Below are 26,924 nucleotides of genomic sequence, written 5' to 3' on the forward strand. Positions count from 1 at the left end.
TGCTCCTCTTGGGGCTTGCGACAACTGAGGTCAGTTCTCACTGACATCCCTTCCGATAGAGCTTGCATCAGAGGGAGTCCTGGGCAGGAGCTAAAGGAACCCCTCAAAGACAGCTTGGGAGATGGTAATGAGGTTTTTTTATCCTTTCAGGTATCTTGTTTGGTGTGATATGTACCTCCATGGCTGTGGCTGCATCCCTCATGGGGAGCATCATACAGGTAATGGAAGAGGAAAAAGGCATTTAATGTCATAGCAACATTTTACCCACTTTGTTCTCTAATGTTTTTCCTGTTCCTCCAAGCCATTCTCTGATGCCAGATCCAAATTAGACATATGGATAAAATTTCAACCAAAATTACTTTCAGAAGAGCAAACTATTAAAAAAAAACTAATAATGGGACTTGTGACAAGGTATACTGTAATAAAATTAGAAACTTTTAAAATTCAGATCTGAGAAGTTATGATACTGGAGTAAAAGTAGGAATGATAATCATGACAATAAAAACAATTGATTTAATGAAAAGCTTATATAATCTAGGTACAGTCTCAAATGTATTACTTCATTTAATCTTTATCACTTCTCTAGGGAGTAGTTTGATTAATCTACTAACTTTACAGCTGAAGAAACTAAAACGTAGAGAGGTGAAGTAATGGTCTCAAAGTCACATAAGTAAAGAGGGTGGAGCTGGAGCTCGACTCATCCATCACCCACCTATTCTCCGACCTGAACTGCCTCCCACATGTCCCACTCTCCGTTCCAGGAAGAGCCAGCACTAAAAGGAGTCTTAAGGATAATTTGTTTTACCATATTCCTTTTGTAGATAAATACAGAAAAGAGTAGAAATCTCCTCCTCAAGTGCTCACAGCTAGTTAGTGGCTGAACCAGGTTTATGAGCCAGGTCTCCTGAGGTACAACACCTCTTCCCTTCACAAACTGCCCAACTCACAAAGCAACGACAGAGAAGCAGGTCTTCAGATTCTACTTCAACCCTTTCAATCCCTCTTTATCCTTGTATTATATGAAGAGTCTTTGTGTTCTTAGCATGGCAGAGGGTTTCAATAAATGATGCTTAAACAAAAAAATGGATAAGTGTGAGTGGATAATAATCACTGACTTTCTTAGATTTTTTTCCTTTCTATCACATAAGACTTATTTTTCCTGAAGCTAATGACTTTGTAAGAGATTTTTAATTTTTCCCCTACAGGACAGATAAGTACCTTTTTTTTAGCTAATTGACTTTCCCATGTAATACCTAGTAAATTAGCTTCCAAATTCAGCAACCATAGCAACTATGAATTAATGCTGTCAACCAACAGAGGAAGTGTCAAGAATATTAAATTAAGTATCTACATTTTGGAAAAGTATCAACTTTAATCTTATCAGCCTCTGTCTTATGAAAGATTTATTTGTGGCATTGAGCTCTCTAAAAATTACCCTGGAAAAACACTCCTAACATTGCCTTCCATCTCCTGTTTCTGGACAGAAGGACTTGCAATACAGGTGGAGGGGATTTGAAAGCCCCTCGGCCATATCCCTCTATTGTTTGTAGAAGTCTCTCTGAAGCAGCATGAGCCTGAGTTAACAACAGAAGGTTCACCAGATCATAGTTTTGTGTGGCAAGGCCAACATTAGAATTTAAATATTCTATTAGGGAGGGACTCTTGCAAGACATTTTTCCCTTAAGTGAAAAAAAGAAGGCCCTTATGGTGATCTATGCTCTTAACTTTGTTTCTTTTTAAACACTCCTTTTTGAAAAGAAAATGTGGGTTTTATAGCCAAACAAAATGGCTTAAAACTCTTAAATCTCACCTCTGCCTCTGCCCCTGTCCTCTAAAGGCATGGAATATGCCTTTATTTTAACTATGGTTTCTCTCAGCCCAATGTCCTCATCTATAAAGTTGCGTTAGTGTTACCTGCTACACAGGCAATTGTAAGGACTAAATGAGTGCTTTTATTTAGAGTGCCTGAGTAGTTCATCCTTACTATCTGGCATATAGGGGGCACCTGACAACCACGAGGTACTGTATACAAAAGATCTTTGGAACATCCTCATCTCAGCCCCTTGATCCAAGGGCCCTGTGTTGCATTAATGGAACGAGACAGGGCTGATTGCAGAGTAGCTGTGTGTGTGCGTGCACATGCTCATTGCCTGCATGACGGTGTCTGTGTATGTTCAAGAAGGCCAGGGAACAAGGCTATAGGTTGACAGCAAATTACTTTAATGGAAAACCTTTGTCACTTCACTGGGCTCAATAGTTTAGAGCTTAAAAGACATGGAAATACATTTGTCAAATTCCGTTTCCACAAGAAGCCACAAAGGAGGGAAATGGGACATGAGCGTCCTATGGCTTCCCGTCACACCTCAATGCTTCAACTTCCTTGAAGTGTTCCGCATAAGATGTCAGAGGTGGACTGACAGGCAATTGCTATCAAAATAATATGATTGCTCAAACAGCTGATCAACTATGTAAGATATGAAATGTGTTATAGGTGTATTTATTTGGTACATTATATAAAAACATTTTGATAAGATAGAAAATACAAACAAATCAATGAGTTCCAGCTTGAGGGAAAACTACTTTTACCAAATCCACATTACCTGAGTGTGTATACAAATGCACACACGTCTCTTTGTACGAATTTTTATTTTTTAACACAATATTTATCATGGAGCCCAGAAGGGAGCAATGACTTCCAGAAAGCCCGTGATTAATTAGTGGTGCAGTCAGTAGGATTGAATTTTATCCCAAGTCCAAAAAAGAGGTGGTCCCAGGTGGGTCATGAAGCTGATTCTGACCTGCCTTTCTCCGCAGGCCGCAATCAGCATCCACGGCATGTGTGGGGGGCCCATGCTGGGCTTGTTCACGCTGGGGATCGTGTTTCCTTTTGTGAACTGGAAGGTAAGGGTCCCGCATTCCCCTCTCCTCTCTCAACTCTCCCTCCTTCATGGGAAGGCCATTTATCCTTGCCAAAAACAAAAAAACTAGTGTTTTTTTCCATAGAACTGAACAAAACCTGAGCCCTCCTCTCTCTGACTGCAGTGAAGCTGTTTTAGAAGCGGAAAGTGAAGCAATTAAGAGGTGGTTGTGAAATACCAAGTGTCATGCCATCAAAGCTGATTCTTCAGGGTTTAAATTGTCTTCTTTAAAGTAAGGGCCCATAGAAGGAAGTTTCAAATAGATATTGAATTCAGAAATACTTTAGTTTAAACACAATTTTTAAAACTTAAAAAATATGTACATTTCTTTTTTTCTATTTTTTTACTTATGTTATCATGAACTAATTTAAGGAGGGAAGAGGAGACAAGCCCTGTATACTCTGAGAGCTGGATCTTCTTGGTTTTGCTAGCTGGCAAGCTAATAGTTTGTCCTTAAGTAAATGTTGGTTGGATGACTGTGTAGTAAGTATAACTCAAGATAAACATTTATTTGTAGATAATAATATTTTTTAATCTTTTAAATATTATACTTTTTCAATTTAACAAGTTGATACTTTTAATATTTCCATGTATATACTTACATACATAAAGTTTTAGAAAATTAGACTCCAGAAAACCTGACTCTGCATATTTTTAATATACTATATGGTTGTCGATAAAGCCTGATCAAATGGTATACCTAACTGGGTCTCTGTGACTGCCTGGCTATTATCGATCTCTCTTCCAGACAAATCTTATGGGAGGGGAGTCGGTAGGCAGGGAACATCTAGGAATCTGCAGTCCTTCACCGGCAGTCTCCTTTGAAGGCACTTTGTTTTAATCAACTTTTCTGATATTGAAGTTGACAAGGATAGTTATATCCTTGGAGAGACAGTATGAAGAAAGGCAATTTCTTAGTCATGAAAGAATGGATAACTAGATACATAATATCTTCATGAGTTCTAAACATTAATTTGTTATCTATGTTAGTGAATTGTGGTCCTTCTATTTAGTCAGAAAAACCACCTCGTTCTAGATAGAATATAATAAATATTACAAATTTGTATCACCTCTCCCCTTGTCATTGGCCATGGAAGATCTTTGTAATCAATCCTGGCTGTCTCATTACTAAACATGGAGGCAACGTCAGAATTCTCAGCACGGCTTTCACAAGGCAGCTACTCCAAATCAGTGAGGGTGGAGCCTTGTATTGAAATGCATTCACCCTTTACTGGTAGGCCAGGGGTCAGCAAACTGCACCTTTCAAGCCGAATCCAGCCATCTTCCTGGTCTCGTTAGGGCTGGCAAGCTAAAAATGATTTGACATTTCTAAGTTGGACAAAATCAAAAGACGAATAATGTCTCATGACACGAATATTAAAAATTCACATTTCGGTGCCCATAAATTTTACTGGAACACAGTCACTCTCCTTTGTTCACGTAGTGTCTGGGGTGTTTTTGTGCTGCAATGGCAGGGCTGAGTGGCTGGGACAGCACTTGAATGGCCTGCGAGGCCTAAAATGCTTATTAGCTGGCTGTTTATAATAGATGCTTGCAGACTTCTAGTCCAGACCAAGTTACAACCATTCAAATCACACATGTTGTTTTAGTTTCCCTAAATCACAACAAACAGAATATTCCAGGGCTGTTATTGGAGAACTTTTATTCTGAATCAACAGAGAAACAAACATATTATTTTCTTTCGCAGAGAAGGCTCAGCTATTCAGCAGAATCCAGGAGCATCCAGATTTTGTTTTCCAGTGGGGCTGGTCTCTGCTAGACTATTCTATTTCCTTTGCAGAAGTGACTTTTCACTGTTTACTGAGAAATGAAAGAGCTAGTAAATATATATGCTAGAGTTTAGACTCAACATTCCAAACTTGGGAGTCAGAGACTCTGCTGGTATCACTTGGAAAAGCATATGGGAATAGAGTTTCTGTGTTATTAGCCTATAATAATAGATGTCAATGAAAAACAACCACACTGGCTCCATTATCTGAGGTTTTCCCAAACTTCTGAAATTCAGCTATTGGGAACTGAGGTTTCAACAGCTTTTTAAGAGGTAAGAGGGAGAAAGAGACTAAACTGAGGGAGGGGAAAGATTCCTGCTAGGAAGCTAAATATGATGATCAGCAGGAGCTTATGTAGTGCTTTTATTTAAGGAACAAATTATCTTTAAATAAAGAAACACTGTGGGAGTTGGAAGGGAGGCCGTTTCCAGAACGAGCGGCTTAGATCTGGGTGGAAAACCAGAATCTCTGGAGCACAGTACTCTTTACCTCATCATACTTTCAAGGGCTTTGTCAAACCTCGCATTAACGTCTGTTTTCCTTCACAAGGGCGCACTAGGAGGCCTTCTGACAGGGATCATCTTGGCATTTTGGGTGGCCATTGGGGCCTTCATTTATCCTGCACCAGCCTCCAAGACATGGCCCTTGCCTTTATCGACAGATCAGTGTGTCCCATCAAACGTGACAGAGTTAGTGCCTCCGGTGCTACCCAGCAGGTATGGGGCCTCTAAAGATGGTGGTAAGTCCCAGGGAGGGGGTCACCAGGTTAGAGGAAGGTGCACTCTTCAGCGATCAGTCTGACCAGACAGATGTTGCTTTGCTGCGGGACGTCCTCTGGGCAGCACCCAGCACTGCGGAGTGTCCCGCAGGGCTCCAGCTCTCTGTCGACATCCATTCCTCTGCAATCAGTGTGGAAGGGTAAACGTGGCAGAAGGGTTAGTTGGAGGTATGAGTGCAAACAGATAAAATAGTGAGGACATTGAAAATACATCTGGAGATCATAGTGTTTTTTAAAAGAATACAGGCTCTAAGTAGAATAGGTTTGTGAGCAACACGGAGAGTGGTTGGGATTTACTGAGAGAGGAGCGGTGCTGTGAATTTATCATTTCTAACTCAGACTTTATAGACCTTAACAAAGGTCTTCCTTTCGATTTTGGGGCTGGGAAAAGTACTTTAAAATATCAAAAATGCAGGAGATAATGGGGTGCAGGGAGAAGAATGTGGGCAGAAATACCTGGGTCTGGATTTTAATTTAACAATTTATTCATGCTTTATCTTTGTCCTACTTAGTAACTTGTCACTTCTTGAATTCTTACAGTCATTAGGGAAAGTCATAAGTACTTTACCAAGATTTTGAGAGGATTAAATAATACTAATTTTATATATATAATTTTAAATTATATTAAATTTATATCTCTATATAAAATTATAGCTAGCCCTGACTGGTGTGGCTCAGTGTACTGAGCAGTGGCCTGCGAACCAAAGGGTCACTGGTTCAATTCCCAGTCAGGGCACATGCCTGGGTTGCGGCCCAGATCCCCAGTGAGGGCAGGGCACAAGGGGCAACCACACATTGATGCTTCCCTCTTTCCCTTTCTCCCTCCCTTACTCTTTCTCTAAAAATAAATACATAAAATCTTTAAAACATTATATCTATATATCTATAAGTATTAAAATTTATTATCTACCCATCTATCTATCTGGAGAGAATGAGGGAGTAGGAGAGAGAGAGAGCCAGGAGCACTATGCCTGACTCTAATAAATGTGCATTTTCACACCCAATTATGCTCCTGAGTAGGTGGTCCTTTCCCTATAATGTATGAGCACTCCATCATCTTGCTTTCATTTGCCTGAGTTTCATTAATTTAAAGTTATTCTTCTCCACAAATCTTACGGACAAACAATATCAACTTGTTTATAGCTCCCAAGTCTATCACCTTGTTTTTTCCTTCCTGCTTATAGTATCCTCTTTTCTTTGCTTGATCAGCTAGTAACCGTTCTTTAAAAATGAACTAAGGTGTCATTTCATACATCAGCCTGGGTTTGATGCTCCCAGAATCCTCTTATGATCTTTTTCCACCAGGACATTGCCACTCCATTTTACGACTGTTAACTCCTTCCTATAGGTAGACTTTGCAGCTTACTCTCCTTTTTCTTTTTCTTTTTTTTTTAAGATCTTATTTTTTTTGTTTTTAGAGAGAGGGGAAGAGAGGAGGGAAGGGAGGAGAAAAGCTTCAGTGTGCAAGAGAAATATAGATTGGTTGCTTCTCACATGGCCCCAACCAGGGACTGAACCTGCAACCCAGGCATGTGCCCTGACCAGGAAAGGAACCAGTGACCTTTCTGTTTGCAGGACGATGCACAACCCACTGAGCCACACCACTCAAGGTGGCTTTATAAATCTTCAATGTTTGTCACATTTTCTGGGACTAAATCTAGGCTTACTAAATGTCAGAAGAGTAAATAATACAAAAGAAAGTGAAAGCACGGTCCTCGTTGCAATTGTATCTCAGTAGCAATATTTGTAATTTGGGGATGGATGGGATAGAGTGGAATGAATGCCAAGCACTACTAGTCTGCCTTTGAGTCCTCAAAAAATAATCAAATGGCAAAAACTTAAGCTTTGGGGTTTGGAGAGATGCCAGGCCCTAAAATGAACCCTCAGCAGTCCTCTAAGTCCCCGTGAATTGTAACTTGTCCTCTAAGTCCCTGTGAATTGTAACTGGAGGACTCACACGTGCCGTTGTCCTCCACAGACCTGCAGTCGCTGACACCTGGTACTCGCTCTCCTACCTGTACTACAGTGCAGTGGGCTGCCTGGGCTGCATTGCTGCTGGAGTAATCATCAGCTTCATCACAGGTTGGGTGCATGGATCTCCTCTTTGGGGCCAAGACAGACCCGGCTAGTTCCGTGCATTGGTGGACGAGCGACTGTGCTACTGGTGTGATTTTGGATCCACCACAAAAAGCTTCTCTTCCCAGAGAGATCTATCTGCTCTCCAAAGTGACTTGCAAACACATCGCTCTTTATATATATTATTAATCATATATATCTAATATTGAAGATTAATACATGATTAATATATAACATATAATGAATAATATATACAAAATGTATATTAAATATCCTCCACTTGGTATGAAAGGAGATGTTTTGACACATGGCCTCCAGAAGCCTGAGTATGAGAAATCCTTTGCAGTATAACAATCAATAAGGAAGGTTAAATGTTAGGAGTGATTTTTTTCCCTTTTACCTCAGGAAGAGACTGAAGTTTTTCCTACGATCGCCCTACTCTCTCAGGGGTTAGCCTTTACTGACTCGCCATATCAGCAGAAGAGAGTCTTACTGTCACTTCTGGATGTGTCGTCCTTTGCAGGTCACTGCTTCAGGGGCATGAGCCCTGCACAGTGAGCAGCTTCGCTGTCAGACATTCTTGCTACCAGTGTTGCCTGTTCATACTTTGAGCCACTGTCCCTCCAATGGTTTAGCGCCTTTTTTATGACAAAGCCCATGAGGGACTGGTGAGGGAGAATGAGGTGACATAGGCCCATTGCAATTTTGCTACTCTGTCTCTTTGGAGTGTATATGAGTATTTTAGCTGAATGAGTTAGTATGAAGGTGTATTTTTCCCCACTGCCATTACATAACTTCAGGCAACGGAAGTCAAAATTCGCACTCAACACGTAATCTAAATGGCAGTAACGCACTGGCGACCTTGCACTGGAAATACTCTCTGCAAGCTCCAGTGACTTATTACCCCGGGTGTGATATCACCGGCTATTCTCTTAAATGTGAGCCAGCCTTGGGTATGATATAGGATAGAACATAAACTTTGTAACCACAGGCATTCGTGTGCTACAACTCCCCCATGTCTTTCTTTGTGAAATTGCACTCAGATGAAATTTTGTGTATTTATTGTGTTTAAATTCTGCCTTAGTCCCCCAACAACTGTGGAGGCTTCCTTGATGCTGGTAGGATACACCTGGACTTACCAGTCAAGCAGTCAGACAGCTTTAGCCGACAGCCAACGCAATGCTTTCACTGTCTGGCTGCAAAGCAGAAAGTGTGTGCACGCTGAACCCTGTGGCTGCCAGTCTAGACATTTTCCATGTGCCCATCAAAACTCACAGGTTCCTGTGCTGCTGTGGTGGCACTTACACTGCATTTGGATTGAAAGTTCTTTGCCATCTTGAGTATAAACAGTTGTCCTGGTATCAATTCCTATGCTTTCTTTTTCTAAAAATGTCCCAGATACTAGTAAAATATCCTTAAGGCCAAAAGGGAGTGCTTTATGAGAGTCTAATTATGCCACTCCAACAAATCTTGGGAAAAAGTATTTACTCTTGACATCAGATATTCTTGCCTCCTGGTGCTTTTCAAATGAGGCCCTAAGGCTAACTTGATACCTTCAGTTCTCGCCTAAGAGGTCTTCACAAGCTTTCTATAATATTCTATATTTTAAAAATGTCTTAAAATGTTTAAGAGTCAGTAGGGAAGACTAGAGGCCTTTTGTGGGCCTGCTCATTTTGTGTCATATTTTATCTGGGTCCTGCTGTTTGTCTTGCTTGGTATTACTGAGTGGTAATTTCAATTCTGCTTCTTCTGGATAATCTAGCACTTTAAAGATATTCTATTCATGTTACTCACACATGTTGATAAACAGAACTATGTCTATTTTGATTAATACCTCCAGATCGTTTACATCATTTTCTCTGCATCAGCTACTGAAGGGTGATCTTGGTCCATGATACACATCAAAGTCTTTAGAATTATTGGTAAAATTCTGCTGGGCAGCTACAAGTTATTTTCCTTTATATCTTTAACCATGTAAAATGAAAATACCATTTCATACGTCAAGATCAAATATCCTTGCTGATTATTGAAAGGCCAGAACATCCCACGATGAGAATACAGCATATAAATTTATTCTATTCTATTTTTCACTGGGCAACAATTTGTATTCATCTGACTCTTACTCATTTTTATTCCTCATTTATCATATGGCTGCAAGACTCTGATATGGAAACTTTAATTATTAGCTCATTAAGCTTATCTCTTGGGTCAGGAGTCAGCAAACTAACAACAAATGTGGTCCATTACTTGTCTTTATAAGAAATGTTTTATAGAATCACAGCCATGTCCATTTATTTACTATTGTCTCTGGCTGATTTCATTCTACAAAGGTAGAGTTGAGTAGTTACAAAAAGACCCTCTGGCCAGCAAAGCCCAAAGCATTTTACACATACACACACATGTATACATATATGTAAATACATGTGTGTGTGTGTATATAATTTCTAACAATTTAGAATGTATTCTAGGAAATTTCTCTGACAAGACCAAAGATACAGAGGTCAGTTAACTTTTTTTCTTAAGTGCTGGACATTAAAGATTGTAGCCTTTGCTGCCCAGAGACTCTTGTTTTGTAGTAGGATTTGAAGGCATGGGACGTCGAACAGGCGCGTTTTAATGATGGGGAAGGAAGAACCAGGAAAGTCCAGACTAGCTGGGGAGAACATGAGGGTATTGTTTGCTCAGGATGCTGGGGTGGAAGAAAAAAGAAACAGCAAATATACCCTTTTCAATTTTACAAATATTGACTCCACTGCCCTTTAATATATCTGATTGGCTTGAAACCTGAGAGCTTTCCTAAAGGAAGAAATTATATAATTCCTGCTGTCACTTCTGTTAAAGGGTACTGGTAGAGTTTTCCATAATAAATATTTTAAAATAAGTGTTTTTCTGTTTAGCTCTGTGGCCATGAGCTTGCCTCACCTGACACCTTGTGGATGTTTAAAAAACTAGCTCCCACCCCTTTGAGCAGTTATTAATTTCTGTCCTTTAGCCAGTCAGACCTGTTTAAAACCAGCTCTTAGACCGAGAGGAGACCTACTTCTCAAGTGTGCAACCACCTAATCCATCTGTTCTTTCATTATTAGGTAACCAAAGTGGCAAGGATATTCAACCAGTGCTAATTAGACCCATCTGCAACTTATTTTGCTTTTGGTCTAAAAAATATAAAACACTGTGCTGGTGTGGAGTTCAGCATGATGGTGGAACAGAGCAGGTGAGCTGGTGTTTGAGCTTCTGAAACATATTCATTGGCTCAAAGAGACATCCTTTTGCTCACTGAAACCATTTGCAATGACGAGTGTGGGGAGGGAAGGCAGTGAGTATCAGAACCTGAAGGAATCTGGGTTTCAACCTCAGTTTCCTCAGCTGATTAGCTTTAAGCAAGGAGTTATGTCGTAGCTAAATGCACCTTTGGGCTAAACCATTGTCTTGCCAAGTGATCAATTTCCAAAATTGTATTTAACTCCTCTGAGGGTGGATTTTAGGAAATAATATAAAAATGAATATTAGAACTGGAATAAAATAGGGTCACAGTCTCGCATAATGGTGAAAGCATGGGCTTTAGTGTTGGCCCTGGGTTTACCCCTCATTCCATGTCTTACTCTCTTTGCATAAGTTACATCATGCCTCCCAACTTCAGTTTTTACCTGAGCACTGAGGGTGGGGGTGGGGGAGTGGGAAATAGTGCAGCACAACCGGGACACAAACATCTCTAGTTCCTTGGAGGATCAATATAAAGTTAGATTTATTGGGGGAACTTAGGTAGAGAAGCAGCAGGATACACATAACCTTCTCTCACCCCCCTGCCCCTGTTCTCCTTATTCCACTGCGAGCTGCGCTTCGGCCAGGCGGGGCTAGAGACACTGTCCGAGTACTGTTAGGGCCACCTCCTCCGAAGATCACAGCCTGGGGCCAGACCAGATTCGACTTACTGACCGATGCAGCTCGACAGAGCGGGGGTGCGGACAGCCCAGGGGCACCACGGAATGCTGTCCTCAACGACAGGGAAGACGGGCCTGTATTGTGGGTTTGGCTTCCCGCCGAAGGATCCTGAGAGGGGGGAAGGGAAGCAAGAATGAAAATTAAGCTGCGTGGAGCCGCGTTGGCCGAAGAGCCCCGAGCATTCAGAGTCATCGTGGTGTTTGACAGCTGCAGACCCCGGGGGGGCAGCAGTGTTTCCTCTCACGTCTTACCCGTGTGTCTGTCCTCTCAGCATGACTGATGGCAGGCGCGGGGTTTCCTCTCCTTTTCTTTTTTGTTAGGGCTGATTATCATTCTTTTGGGCCCAGACATTTCGTTCTTTTAATACTCCAGGAGAGCAGCTCCTCACCCTTATCACATCACCTGTTGTCAGTGGCTCCCCTTTCCTCTAAACGCCATCACAGCATGCAGATGAAGCAAAGCTGAGGTTCATAGTTACTGCAGTAAGGAGCACACCATGTGGGCAGGAGCTCGAATGGGGAAGGCACTGTTTTGCTGAGGAGGCAGCTGGTTGGTCAGTGTATTGTTCAGATAAATGGATTTTGAGTAAGTTCCAAAAGGAAAGTATCAAGTTACTTATTAGTTTACATATCTATCTTCCTGGGCAAGAATTTCCTGAAATAAATGATAAATCCTGTCGATGCAGGCAGCTTCTGTTGTCAAGGCTGAGTAGAGCGTGGGAGGGATGCTTAGCATGTCACTGTGGGCCACCACCATCTGAGACACAGGTTGTCGCTCCTCAGGAGGTAACACCAGGATGTCACAGGTTTGCTCTACTAAATTATATATACATATGAATATGTGTATATATATATTCACACAACCCACAATATGTTGTAAAAGCTCACTAAATTATTCTGTGTTTATTATCGTTAGTAATAGTACCTAAGTGAATTGAAGCATCAAAGTTATCAATTAAAACGTGCCATGGGTCAGTTATTTGTGCAGTTTTTGTATTTACATAACATTTTTTCAAAGGGGGAGGCATAAACAAGAGTCCTTCAATTTGTTTTAGAATACATCAAGACTATTTCACTAGTATGTGTCTTTCAATTCTCCTCAGGAAAACCTTGAGAATGGCAGTAGCCGGAAACAAAGAACTGAATCTGTGTTACAGAATGGACTCAGACAAGAAAGCCTCGTCCATGTTTCAGGTTACGATCCCAAGGACAAAAGCTACGACAATGTGGCCTTTGAGAAGATTACCCATTTCTAAGGCAACACGTGAGCACGCACACACACACACACAGAGATCCACAGAGTTCACATACTTCTTGCCTGTTGGTTAGTAGTTTTTACATAGTTGCCACCGCTAGAAGAAACCTCTAATGTCTATTTATACTTATTTATATCTACAAATAAAATGACTGTTCCCCAGGATATCCTTTGGAAGATCCAAACTTTCAAGTGAGAACAAACAGTCAAGCCTTACGTGCCCTGGCGACTTCCTTCTTGAATAAATTAAGACTGGATTTCATCATAGTACAAAGAATTATTCTCTTTGCTTTGCTTTGTCGTCATATTAAACTTCCTTTTTTTGGTAGTTTTTTCCACCATCAGATATTTTGGGGTTTGGAGGCCAACTGAGGACGGGGGTATGCATATTAAATACTTCTCTGTCTCTGCCGATTAGACCAGGGAATGGCATCTACAGCATCCCCATCCCTCACATGTGTGTAGACACATCCACATCTTCCCGATCCTGCGGCTTCAGGAGGAACACACAGCTGCTGTTAATACCCCTGCCACACACATCTTTCTGTCCTCTTCCAGTCATTCCTGCTACTTCGGTTGTCCCGAGCAAGCCTTAGCAGTAGTTATGCTGAGTACAGGAGGAGAGTGGAATTCCTGGTTCGTGAAAACAATTATACCCAAATACTTTTCCCCCTTTGGGGGTTCAGTGTCATATTTCTTTTCTTTTTTATCACCTTACAATGAACAATTGCTTCTCTGCTCAACAAGAAGTGTGTAGTCTTTCTCTGGAAATGGATAAAGAAGAAAGGAATGTCATATAGGAGGCTGTTAAGACAGCATTGTGTAAAAGGGCCTTGCAAATAGTCCACCAGCCCACAGAAGATTCCACCAGCCAGGGTTTTTTTTTTTTTTTTTTTTTTTTTTTTTGGTGCAAAATACTTTGTCTACAAGACTTCTATTCTGCTCAGTTAGCTCTTACATGCAAGCTCAATGTGCTAACGTAGCAGACGATCTTATTAGTTGAACTCTAGTAGATAATTTTTAAAGTTCTGGAGTAAGAAAGACTACAAAAGTCAAAAGGTGAATTAACAAATGGGGACATAGTGAAAATTTTCTGGAAGAAGCAAAAAAAAATTCTTAAAAGGTAAAGAAAAGAACCAGTACCACAAGGGTTAGATCAGAGGAAAGCAGATATATTATGGCTGGTGTCAGATATTTATTTTGGTGGCCAGGTAAGATCAAGAGGCCTAGAAACAGTGTCAGCAAAGTAAGAAGAAATGGTCCAAATAGGCAAGGATGAGGAATCCCAAAAGCTGTGTTGTCTAAATGTTAGCCAGGAGAAAGAAACCTTAAAAGAAACATGAGATAGGGAATATTATGTAACCTGTATTGATTATGAGGAGAAGACAGAAAGAAGGGAAAATCCATAGAAGAAAGAAAAAAATGACAACTGGCATTTATAAGCCACAGCTCAATGCTTTTCTTCTCTCAAATAGGAGAAGACAATAGGAGGAGAGAAAGAAGGAATTAGGAACAGGGTTATAAAAGAGATGAGGAAAAAATATATTTGAAAAAGGCTGAAGGAAGAAAAAAGGAGGTATGTTTGGAAAATATTTGAAATTGAGAAGGAACAAAATTTCTAGAAACATTTTAGTAGTTAGGACACTCCTATACATTTTAACTTAAGAAATTAGGTGGATGTTGCAATCTGGGCAAAACTTCATTGGCATATACATTTGGAATATATTTCAAGATTTTGAACTTTCACTTGAAATCGCACAAAAACAAAATGTACCATATGGTGTTTCATTTCCCTCACAAATTTTCTCACATATCTTGCTCACAAATTATCCTACAGGTATTTTTGTCCCTTTTAGGTAAGTACTGGAAAGTACTATGTGAATACTTAACCAGAAATATTTTTAAGATCCATTTTTTCAGTCACAAATTTTCTTACCTGGAATGTCATTAAAGAATAAGGTGACTTACGAATGGAAGGTAGTAATGTTTTCATATTATTATATAAACCTCACAAGTACTTTCTAATGGAATAAACACACAAACCTCTAAGGCTTCAGGTAGAAAGAGAGAGGAATCCACAGGAGAATCATCTTCCACAGTGTATAGAATCCACTTCGGTTGCAGAGCAAAGCAAAAGGGGGTCAGGAATTAGAGTCAATAGATTATTTAGAGCACACCTCTCCTACCCTTGCTCTGCGGAATGTCAGCTCCGAGCTGTGTAAAGGCCACCAGTGCGGTATAAGATCTGCCCAGTGCCAAGTTCAATCCAAGCCATGGAAATGGGTTACATCTGTGGCTTTTTTTTTTTTTTTCACCACAGAATGACTAGCTCCATAAATAGGGCTATGAATGATGAGTTCCTAGGATGACCTAAAAGGTACCAAACTTGATGCCAGTCTCTCTGTTTTAACACAACAAATATTGGTAAAAAAGTGGAATGGAATGACCTCAACACCTCTTATGCTCATTCTGAATGAATCTGTTTTGATGACTGGTGTCTTTGTCACCATTTGGAGAAGGAGACAGCTTATTGATTGAAGCGAGGAATAGAGTCAAACAGCTTTGCTTCAGACGTAAGTTCTTACACAAATTATCTCACTAAGCTTGGGCAAGGCTTTTTAAAGTAGTTTATTTACAAAATGAAAGGAGCAAAAATTGTCCTCACTTAACAGGGCTGTCATGAGGATGTACAGAGGTAAATCATGTAGAGTAGCTAGTGCTGTGACTGGCCTGCACGGGACATTCAATACTTGTTAATCTGTAGCATATGAAGAAAGGAAGGAAATGGTACTCATTAATGTATTCAAGTTCAGTTAGTTCACTGTTTCTCTAGGATTTTTAAGATATTGGCATAGTACAAGTATTACTAAAGTAGTTTGAGAATTAGAAGTAACAAGATAAACATAAGGTATAAATTAAAGTAAGCCATACATTTCCAATTAGTAGCCTTGTTAATGCCAAGTTTAAATAAAATATGATTTTCTGGAGAGTCATAAATTGTTGAAAAAATACTGTGATAAAGATAGATAAGTTTATTACTGGAAAATGCAATATCCATATCTATGGTTGAGTATTACATTTATAACTGTAAACCTTTATGAGTAGATAGCATCTTAATCCAAGTTTATGACTCAGTGCACAAGGAAAAGCAACTGTGATTCTCTAAACAACAGTGGAAGGGGGAAGGGCTTTTCTCTTTGTTTATTTAAATAATACTACTTGAATAAAAAAATAAACCATAGATCAAAGGGCTTGCAAACAGTATTTCAAAGAGGGTATTACTGAAATATTTTTGTGATATTACAATCTTAGTCAAACAGTATTACCAAGATCAGATTGCTAACAGAAAAAATAGAGGAGTCTCCCTTTAATTGTTCTTTTAGAAATCAATCATTTTAAAACATTGCCGAATTTTTAGCTTTCTATATATACATTCATATATTTAGAACCCGCATGTGCTCAATTTCTCTATTGCAAGGCATTTAGGTTTACTGTGGAGTTAACCTTTTATCCAGCACTCATATCTTTGAAGTAGAATCTATTTTCAAACATCTTAATTTGTAATCAAATTACCAATGGCATATATTAAAATGATAGAAAATTTTAAATTAATCAAGTGCAACTTATAATTGATAGTAAACCATCTAATGGGTTTTATTATTTCTAATTCTTAAAAAAGTCAAGCTATTATTTCCTCTTCTATTCTGATGTCCTGACCAAATCAATCTAGATTTGCAAACGCCTGTGTGAACAACAGACATAAGCCCACTTTTCTAATATTTTACTTTTTGTATTTGAAATATCAGCTATTTTCAGAAGGCATATGTGGTTAAGCTTTATAAACACTGGGCTACTTAATCACAGCATGGTCCTTATCTGGGGTGTCCGTGAATCGGTGGCTCTCTCATTAGACCCTATGACAAACAGTCCTGGCCTATGGCATCAAATGTTAATTGATAATATTTCTGCATATCAATAGGATATTGAAAATATTTTATATTGCCAAAATGTTATGTAGCTTTTTCATAGATCCCTGGAGTACTTGTAAATTCAATGCTGAATTTACACAAGTAGTTAATTTGAGGGGAGAAAACCTGCAGAATGAGCATAGATATGTAATTAAGCTAGATAATTATTTTAATTATTTTTTAAAGTAAGTTCAGGTTGAAGTGCATTCAAATGATCCGTGTGAACAGTCTCCACAGGGTTAGGAATAAGATGCAAAGTAGTTATCTACCCTAAAATATTTTACAGTAACTAAGAGACTAAAGCAGGTCTACCAGTAACCAAGTAAACATGTCAAAATTAGGTCTGACGTACTGTATGACATGACCACTTCTTCAGTGTATTGAATGGCGCCTGTAATACTGGGGCTACCCAAGGCTTAGGGCACACGTTTGCGCACACACACAAGCAAAACACAGAAGTTACCTCATGACTTAATGGGTTACCTTGATCTTTTTGTCCTCAGGAATTTCCACAAACAGCAACATATCTATTTTGTTTGTTTTTTGTTTTTTAATGTTAAAGCAAATGTGTACACAACTGCTCAGGGCATTCAGTTAATTTCTGATTTCAAAATCTGCTTGGACACATTGAAAAGCTAATAATAAAAAAAGCTATTGCACATAGTGCATTGCTTTAATATCCTAATGTAAGTAATTGCCATGTAAGAAAATACACGAGCAAGTCCTAAACTGGTTTTTATAACAGTGAAATATAGTCGGGCAGAATGCGTGGAGAACTGAGCATTCAGGCGATGGTATTGGCCGACGTGGAATGACATTGCAAGGTTTACACGTACCTTTATTTTTTACCATTTTCAAGAATGCTGACCTGAAGACACCAGCTTAAAAACTGATTCAGTTTATTTCAACAGAGCAAAGCTCCCTTAAGTTGGCTTTCAAATTTCATATGAGTTTGGTGGGAATGTTTGACGATTAACAATAACAAATACCTATATCTATATATCAATATCTATATATTTTTGTAGGGGGTGCCTCTCACGCGCCCCCTACTGGGGACCTGCCCGCATCCCAGGCATGTGTCCTAGACTGGGAATCCAACCGGCTACCCTTTGATTCACAGGCTGGCACTCAACCACTGAGCCACACCAGCCAGGGCCATTATTTATGTTTTTAAGTGCATTTTCATCTTTAACATTAAAATTTGGCACATTTACTTTTTAGTTGGAGTTTTCACTAAACTCTAAGCTACTATGTTTAGCTTCATAAACCTTATAATAGATAATGAATAAGAAACTATTTCCTTTGAATGTTAAAAGATGAACTAAATTGCAGTTGTTTTTCAGTCAGAAAGGAGACACGGTATGCGCGCAGCAGATACTGAAATAGAATCTGAAAGTCAGATACATTAGTTTTTCAGTAGAAAAGTCTCTATGTCCCCTCCACCATTCCCCAAGCATTGCTTCTACACTGATCTTTGCCACCAGGTTTTTTGGACCATCTTATCCTTCTCTTCTCAGGAAAAAAATCATGAAAAAAGTACACTGTGTCAAAATCAGTGGAAAAACGCTCCTCATCCTACTTGTTAGAAAAGATATAAAATTTGCCCTAAAGTGCTCACCTGGCAGTGAGTGCCATGTTCATTGACAAAATAATTACAAAGGTTTTGAGGCAGCTTCAGTAGCAGGGGTTGACCGTTGCCATGACAATTATCTTTGTGGCCATTATCTGAATGGATCTCATTACGTTTTATTTTCCAACTAGTAATTTAGGAAAGCTTTGTTTTCTGAAAAACGAAGGGCAGAGACGCTGCTTTTCTTGCAGAAAGAATGATCATTGTGATGGAAATACATATTCTGAAGAAGTCAATATAGGCATACGCTAAAAGTCTCCCATGGTTCCTTCCTAGGGATAGTGTAAAGCAGTATCCACAGAGCTTGCTGTCTGGGGTCCTCATGACTCCCACTTTGGGCCAGCTGTACATGCAACAAGAGCTTTCTGGAGGGAGAATTGTGTGGGGGCACACACATGGGTGCAGTCACAAAGCAACAAGATTTGATGGATAAGCTGCTTTTTCCAGAGAGTAGATTCTGATGGTACAAGAAATTGGACCTCGTCCCAAATATTGTATGCATCTTTTCTCTACCAAACTGTGTGCTTTCACTTCACCTTCCACATGGATGTGGTTAGGATGCAGTAGCTATGTACTACGTGTGTTCTCTAGAAAGAAAATCATCAAATGTAGTCATGGAGGTGGTTTTGTAGGTGAACCCAGATGTCAAATTCAATCGACGATAACTTATCACCAGTGCTAATACATAAACACTAGCTAGCACGATCTTCCCTTTGGACTGTACATTGTTGGCATATTTCATCTTGAATAGAAATGCTCACCCTTCCATCAGAAGCTGGGTTTTTCAGGCCATCCCAAAGGTTATTTGCTGAGACACCGAGAACACCCAAAATGAGGTAAAATGTTAACTAGTTTCCTGGATGTAACCTCAACTACTTCCAAAGCCTTTATAACACCGTCATTGGGAGAAAATGGAGTAGGAATACCTGACAATCATAGAAGGCCTGAGTTGGGCACATCTCACAGAGAGTTTACACACCAAAAGATACGCCTGGCAATGTGTGTGAGCACACACACACACACAATCAACATCCTGGGCCTATGTCTACCTGCCACAAATTGACACATTAATCAATTCAGCCATATCAGTTAAATAACCCATCAGGCAGCTTGGATTTTCAATTTTAAACATCAAGTCGATTCAAACAAATGGCCAATTTGGTAGCCTGTTGTTGACAGTTGGCTCTGGTGCCCTTACATGTCCTCCTTCCTCCGCATGAACTATATCTGTGCTAAAATTCCTGTCCTAAAGAGATTTTGATGGTAATTAGTAGAGCCAGCCCAAGTGTGAAAAAGAAGCATTATCACCCTCGCAAGAACGAAGCGAGCTTCCTCGCCCATCTGTCTCCAGCACAAAGCATTATTAAGAGCAGTATGACACTCCATTGCACCTTCATTTGCCAATGCCTTGATGAGGACAATGAATGTATCAGAAGACAAATAGTCAAAACTTTTAAGCACATGATAAAGGGCTTGTACAAACTGGAAACTGTTGCCGTGCAGAGCTCAAGAATGAGTAATGCCCCTCTCCCCATACACACTCAACAAATCCCAACGAAATATTGAAAAATCAGGCAGGAGTAAATTTAACGTGCAGATTGTAGGAAAATATATCACATGAGAATTTATTGAGTGAAAAAGTTCCTTTTCATTCCGTTCTACCATAGGTTGTGCTAAGAGTTGTTCTGGAAGAATGTGCAGCAGTGGAAGTTGTACCTCATGCGGGCACTCGGCAGCATTTCATCTAAAAGTGCATGCGCAGGCTCAGACAAGTACACACTACTTCCGGTACAGTCTCGGGCAATTTTCCACACGCTACACTGTGAAAGCGCTTCAGCTCTGAACAACTTGTCATGGTTGACTACATGCACATATACATTAATTTGCTTGAAAAGACGATTTAGAATATGAAAACAGATAAGCAGCATTCAGGTGATACAGAATTCCTGAGAAGAGTGTGTGCTATATAAATCTTTGAGAAAGAATTTGTATTTGTTGGAAAACCGTGGTATAAAGCATTTCAACTAAAGCAGAGTGGTCTAAAACTAGCATACTGTGAAGGGCTGTCAATATTTTCTTGTTAACCATGATGAAGGCATAGCTAAATTCTACTGCCTTGTTTCCCAAGAGGAAAATTTCAGATGCTTTTTCATTGTTTCTCCCATTTTCCATCATTTTCAAAAATATCAGAGAAGGCATTTTCTAAATGGATGTATTATACTTTGTCACTTAAAATAGTTTCTTATTTTCACATGTTTCACTCTAGGCAATCCATATAATTTTAAACCTTCATGGTGGTTGTATAAAAGGTAACTCTGAAAGAGAAGAATTCTCAGGGGCATACTGTCCTGATTCTTTGCTCCTGCGTCCCTTATTTGGAGAAGATATAAGTGTTAGGTTATGCACCTGACTGACATTTACATCCTCAATAGGCACAGAGAGTACTTATTCTCAGGCGTGTGTATACAAAGGAAGAGGGAGTGCAAATGATATGAAAATGGAGGAGTTCACAACTTCATTGTAGTTAGCAAGGTAGGTTGCTCTGACACACAGGCAGCAGAAACAGAACCTCTTTGATGGAAGAGTCCCATGTGGCAAGGTCATGTGATGGACATTTAGAAGATTGAAGTCCTTCTTCTTGCTCAGAATCAGAAGACAAGTAAGGAAGTGAATATTTCTGTCAAAACCAAACAGCCAACCAATGACTATAACTTTTCCATAGAAGGAAAGAAGGAAAAGTTAAAAAAAAATTAGCGTTAGACTTATAAAAATAATTTTCTAGTAAGAGAAACTGGATAATTTTCTTACTAGAGAAAAGCTAGCATATACATGAAGTAGCTTTATTACCATTGGGTTTAATTTGGTCTTTATGAATTTTAGAAATAACTGCCTTGTTTAATTGGACAAATAATAATCACAATAATTGCATCTATGGGTAAATGGATGATTAGGTTATTCCTCACCCCATTCTCAGGGGAAGAAAACTGAGATTAGCTTTGACTGTTTTGTGAGGAAAAGGTTCTTGATTTCCATCATACATCTCCTTAACTCAACTCCGCTCTTTCTTCTCTTGCTGCCCCCATAGCTTATGCCTTCACCAGATGTTCTGCAGTTCAGTGTCCCACCCTTCCCACTTCACCCATCTGCGAACAGTCACACTCAAAGATACAGAGTTGACACCGAAATAGCAACTCCACAAAAGAGCAAATCTCTCACACTTAATTTGCCTTTGTTTCTCGAGAGTTTTCAAAAATAAATCAAATCAATCTGTCAAAGAAATAACAGAAAACTCCCTTCAGTAATGAAAGAAAAGTAAAATTCAAAAATATATGTATAATGTGACAAGTAATAGAAATGTACATTCATGCATTGCTTTCATTCACTCGTGAGCAAGAGTGCACATTGCTGGAAAAGCAAAAGAGTTGAAAAGCATCTGGCTTCTGTTTTCCTGAAAAAACAAGTCACAACGGTGTACGGTGGGAGTGGTCTCAGAGCTGTGTAAACTGTAACTCGCATTACATATTGTCAAGGTGCAAAGGTACAAGGAAAACCAAAATATTTACAGCATTTCAAATTATTCTGAATGAGTGGATGTAATAAATCAGCAAGGGGAAAATTAACTATATTATACACAGACTTCCATGGCAAAATATGAATTAGTAGTGTTCTAAATGATAGGAGTATAAACACCCATACTTTATAAGCATGTGGCTCTATTGGCATTTAGTTTAAAAAAAAGAAAGAAAAATCCAGTGCAACTGGTTCTGTCAGTGATACAACAGATTTAAATAGAACACAATAGACTGTTATTTCAGGGAATGGTATTCTTTTCAGAATCTCAGATTTTTGGTTTGACAACTAACGCTGAGGCGCAACTCTTCAACTGCATAGTCAACGTAGAGCAGCATAAAGTCCCCGTGGCACAGGTCCACGATTTCAGCACGAAACAAGGGGAATTCTCATGAACCAGCAGGCTGAAGGGACGTGGATTTCTGGCAGCAAAGGCAATCCTTCCTTTAAGTTATTTCTGATGAGTATCTTAACCTAAGGTTCCCAAGTCAGATTCGAATGGGAGTAAAAACCACACTACACTTGAAGTCATGCCTGGCTTACGAAATTTTACATGGAACTCTGTCTCTGGAAAACGCACCATCACCCTTCTTACTGTGCTACAGCTGATGGAAGGTGGGGGCCTTCAAACATACAGCTCCCTGTGAGTTATGTCCTGCCTTCCTGCGACATCAACCTAGCCATTTTTTAATGTCATAAGTCATCTCCCCCCTGCCCCAGAAGCTTGGATATTCTAAATCCAAGGAATGGCTGTGATGCATTTCCAAGTAGAATATTATACACATGGTCTGCCAGGAATGTTTTCCTCCTAGGTCCCACCTAGACTTTGAAGTTGCTATCCCTCCTCCTACTGGGCAAAAGGTATCTACTAAGGCCATTCATGGTGAACAGGATGACCACTTTTTCTCCGTTGTTGTTGCAAATGCTCTAGCTCCGCCTCGTACATCATTTCTTGGACTAAGTACTTCTCCCGTCGTATTCGGTCATAAAGTTTTTTTGGTACATCTGGAATCAGGTATGCGATGAATGACTTGATCCCAAAAACAAGGTGCTGCAAATTTAAGAAGAAGAAAAAGCACACTTTTCACCTAAGTTCTTTATCATTACAACGGCTTTAAATTTTTTATGTTTGTTACATAATTATTCTATGATATTAAACAATAGATTGACAAAAGTATTACATATGAAAACCAGGAACAAAAATCAAAAGGTAATATGCCTGTGGTTAAGAGTACAGATGCTAAATGAGACCGCCTATGTCTGAACCTTACTCTGACACTTGACACAGACGTGTAACCTTGTGCAAATCACCTACATTCTCTGTGTATCACCTCTAAAACAGTGATAGTAACAATGTCTCTTAATGTTGGTATGAGGATTCTACTTAAATATTACTTCCCATTATTATAAATGTATCCTTTGTCTTTTCCCATAAAGAAATGTAGATCTTTCAGTTACTCAGTAAAGAAAAAAAATCTGATACTGATAGAGTTACTGTGATCTATGGAAAAGAACCCATTTACCTAAAGGACTTTGTGACAATAGTCTCTATGTGGGAAGAAAGAATTCAAAACACTTTTAACTGAGCTTGCCATGTGTCCCAGGAGACTGCACAGCACCGTGGGTCATAGTGAGCAGGGCAGATTTCCCACAGAAAAGCAGGCTAGGAGTTTCTTTCCTCGCTCCCTCTCTCCGTAACTTTGGTCATAGGAAACAGGTGCCTTCCAAGTGTGTCCTTAGACCTTAGTGGTTACATCAGAGAATAGATAATATATTCCAGTGCTAAGGGCTTCACTGTATCAAGCTGGTTGCTGATTTTATGCTAAGCAAGCCAGTAATCCTGTAGCTTCTCCAAGATTTCTTCATGGGACTACAATCTAACATTATTGCATGACCTGATAATCTAAATCCACGCAATTTTTATAAAAGTGTTCTCAGGCATAATTGACTAAATTATGCAATGCCTCTTATATTAATACACATGATCAACTGTAATTAGAGTTGATTATTCAGGAAATAAGTTTCTCCATCCTGATGAATGGATATGAATTATTTTATCAGATGATAAAAAACCATCCTTTTCTTTTAAAATTTGGTTATTAGAAGGCTCAAATCTAAGCTTTAAGTTCAACTTCAAATAGACTTTCATCCTAGTTTTCCTGTACAAATACCCACCCACTAACCTACTTTCTTACATTTTTCAGCTATTGCTGTTTTGCACTTGTTAGACTGATTGATTTCATTGTATCTGAACCTTTTACTGGGACATAGTCAAGTCCTTTTTTGGAAGTCACTAATGAGCTGACTTCCAAGAGGCAACTAATAGATCAGCTGGAAAAGCAGTTAGCTATAGTTACTCTACCAGTTTGTGACTAACCTCAAACACGATGATGAAGGCCAGTCGAGCAGCGAGGATATGCCAGTACTGTAAGGTGAACTCATAGGGTTTGGAGCTCCAAGGGGGACTTCTGTAGTCTCGGTATCTAAAATCCACAAAAAACAAACAAAAAAAATTGAAGAACAGAGATCAAAATGTGGAGGCTCCAAATATTCTTGATCTGCCAGATCTCCAGAAGGACAGTTCAAATGGGCTTGTTATTATGGGGAGGGAGGAGATGGAAGGATGAAGGCAAGAAGATAAGATAGCTACAAATATTCTTGATCTGCCAGATCTCCAGAAGGACAGTTCAAATGGGCTTGTTATTATGGGGAGGGAGGAGATGGAAGGATGAAGGCAAGAAGATAAGATAGCTACAATTTGTAAGTCAGTACCTGCAATAACCCGATTTTCCTATCCCAAGCTCACTCAGGTCAAAGAAGGAGAGGCTATTGTTGACATACCCCTTTAAACAACTGGAAGAAAAGAAAGGTATCACGTAATTCAGAGATTCACAAATTTCTAGTCCAACTTCTTCGTTACAAATGACAAGATTTGGTAAGCACCACCATCCCTTTCCCTCTAACTATAAACCCCCAGCATCCCAGCCCTCCGATTCTATTCCCCGACTCCCCTTACATCTGTAGTTAATGAGTCAGACCCTTGTCTGCCATTTTCCCCCAGTAGTTTCCATCTTACCCATTTATTTGATTTACATTTATTAAGTGTCTATTATGCGTTAGGTACTGGTAATTACTTCCTATAGATTAAACCCCTATAAATATTTTATAAATATGCATATAATATTATTTGGTTAATTATAATTAAGCAGCCAATCAATGAACATGTTTATTTGTGATATATTTATTAATTACTAGGTATGTATTTATTGAAAACCTCATTTGGTTAGAAAAATTCTAGAGTCTTGGTATTTAACAGTGAACAACACATGCAAACATCCCTACCTCGGTGGTTATATATTAAATTGTGAACAGGTTTTTTACAATAATCTTTTACTCTCCATCATGTAAATTAAAGAACTAAGGTTTACAGAGACTAAATAACTTTCTCTAGACCTGTAATTCTTAAAATTTTTGATCTCAGGCACCTTTTATATTTTTAATTATAGAATCCATCAGGCCTTTTTTTAGGGGTATATCTACTGATATTTAACACATTAGAAATTAAAACTGAGAAATTTAGAAAACATTTCTCTAATAATTAATTTTAAAATAACTATCAAATCCATTATAAATTAATAGAAATAACACATTATAAATTAATAGAAATAACACAAAAAAAATAGCTATATTTTCTTAAAGAAAAAGTGTAGTGAAAAGTGACATTATTTTACATATTTGCAAATTCCTTTAATGCTTATCTTAGTATTCAGAAGACAACTAGATTCCCCTATCTCATTAAATTTTCATTAAATCTGCTGTGATATGTTATTTCGGTTAAAGAGTTAAGTACAGACTCTCTCCTCAAAAATATAAATGGCTGGAAAAGTGAGGATGATTTTAATAACATTTCAGATAGTTTTTGACATTTTTCCTTGATATTCCACCAAAGCTCTGCATCTGGTCATTTCCTACAGTTTAGTTGCAAGTGGAATCTAAATATATCAGTAAGGTGTTTTTATGTAATTAGGTTAAAATCCATAGTTCTATCTTGAACTTTTAACTTATTTTTTCACCCATACATGATTTTGTAACATCAAATATGGGTCATTTGAAAAATATATGTTCCCTCCATTATACAGGTCTTCCAAATGTTGATACACTTTTACTATAGGCTACGAAACATCACTAACATTAATATTACCATTGATTTTTATTAGGAAAAATAATCTATAAGTTCTGGAAAGCTTTCAAGTTCACAGTGGTACACAAAAAGTTATTTAAAATCCTAATTTTCACCTCAAATCTTAAAATTTATTCATAGGAACAAATACTGCCCATTATTTCCTTAAAATGATGAGATAGTTTTGTGCATTTTAGAAAAGAGTGTCTGCTAAATACCCAAGTCTGAATCATCATCGGCTGGCCACCCTTATTCCATGCTAGAACAGCTTGACGGGTTTGCAGCCCCAACGAGCACACGGTGCTTCCCTTTGGGACGGACCCGCACTTTGGCACGTTACAGAAGTGCTTATGCACACTATGCATTTTGTCATACGGAGTATGGAAAAGACATGTATTCAAGAGAGATTTCATGAATTAATAAGTATTACTGTTTCATCAAGGACATTCTGAACTTTTAAAATGGCAATTGTACAGTGATGAGAAATACCATCAGTCCTAGTTCCCTTTGGTGTCACGGCCTTGGTTTAAGCACAGTCACCAGAAAAATTTATCCCCACAGCTTGTGCCCCTTCAGGGTAAATATTAATGCGGTGAAACAATAAGCTCTATGTTTGTATTATTATTAAAGTAGTATTGGCCTCATGGGCCCTGAAAGATACCTGCAGAACACGCACTGAGAACCGCTGCCCCAGCGTAAACAGTTGATAGTACCTGGGCTCAAGTGCACATCTATCTCATTCTAAACCCGGAATTCTTAATTACACGGCCCCACTGGCTTCACTCCCTTCCCTATCCCAGACCTCATCATTTACCATT

At 39.0% G+C, this 26,924-nt stretch overlaps 2 protein-coding genes across 4 annotated transcripts in view; one reads left to right on the forward strand and one right to left on the reverse strand.

The window, feature by feature from the left end:
* Nucleotides 1-12,788, forward strand: part of SLC5A12 (solute carrier family 5 member 12) — a 37,909-nt gene extending 25,121 nt beyond the window's left edge. The window contains exons 10-15 of the mRNA XM_024559038.3: nucleotides 151-218; nucleotides 2,815-2,901; nucleotides 5,258-5,424; nucleotides 7,465-7,568; nucleotides 10,649-10,776; nucleotides 12,607-12,788. Coding sequence (XP_024414806.2) covers nucleotides 151-218; nucleotides 2,815-2,901; nucleotides 5,258-5,424; nucleotides 7,465-7,568; nucleotides 10,649-10,776; nucleotides 12,607-12,759 — 707 coding nt within the window. The 3' untranslated portion in view covers nucleotides 12,760-12,788. The remainder of the gene's footprint in view (nucleotides 1-150; nucleotides 219-2,814; nucleotides 2,902-5,257; nucleotides 5,425-7,464; nucleotides 7,569-10,648; nucleotides 10,777-12,606) is intronic.
* Nucleotides 12,789-18,516: 5,728 nt separating this feature from the next.
* Nucleotides 18,517-26,924, reverse strand: part of ANO3 (anoctamin 3) — a 286,084-nt gene continuing 277,676 nt past the window's right edge. For all 3 annotated transcript variants that reach the window (XM_053925078.2, XM_053925079.1, XM_053925080.2), the window contains 3 exons: nucleotides 24,699-24,779; nucleotides 24,304-24,409; nucleotides 18,517-22,977 (listed from right to left, as the gene is read on the reverse strand). In XM_053925078.2, coding sequence (XP_053781053.1) covers nucleotides 22,795-22,977; nucleotides 24,304-24,409; nucleotides 24,699-24,779 — 370 coding nt within the window. In that variant the 3' untranslated portion in view covers nucleotides 18,517-22,794. The remainder of the gene's footprint in view (nucleotides 22,978-24,303; nucleotides 24,410-24,698; nucleotides 24,780-26,924) is intronic.

The sequence above is a fragment of the Desmodus rotundus genome, chromosome 5 (assembly GCF_022682495.2).
Source record: "Desmodus rotundus isolate HL8 chromosome 5, HLdesRot8A.1, whole genome shotgun sequence".
Taxonomy (NCBI): Eukaryota; Metazoa; Chordata; class Mammalia; order Chiroptera; family Phyllostomidae; genus Desmodus; species Desmodus rotundus.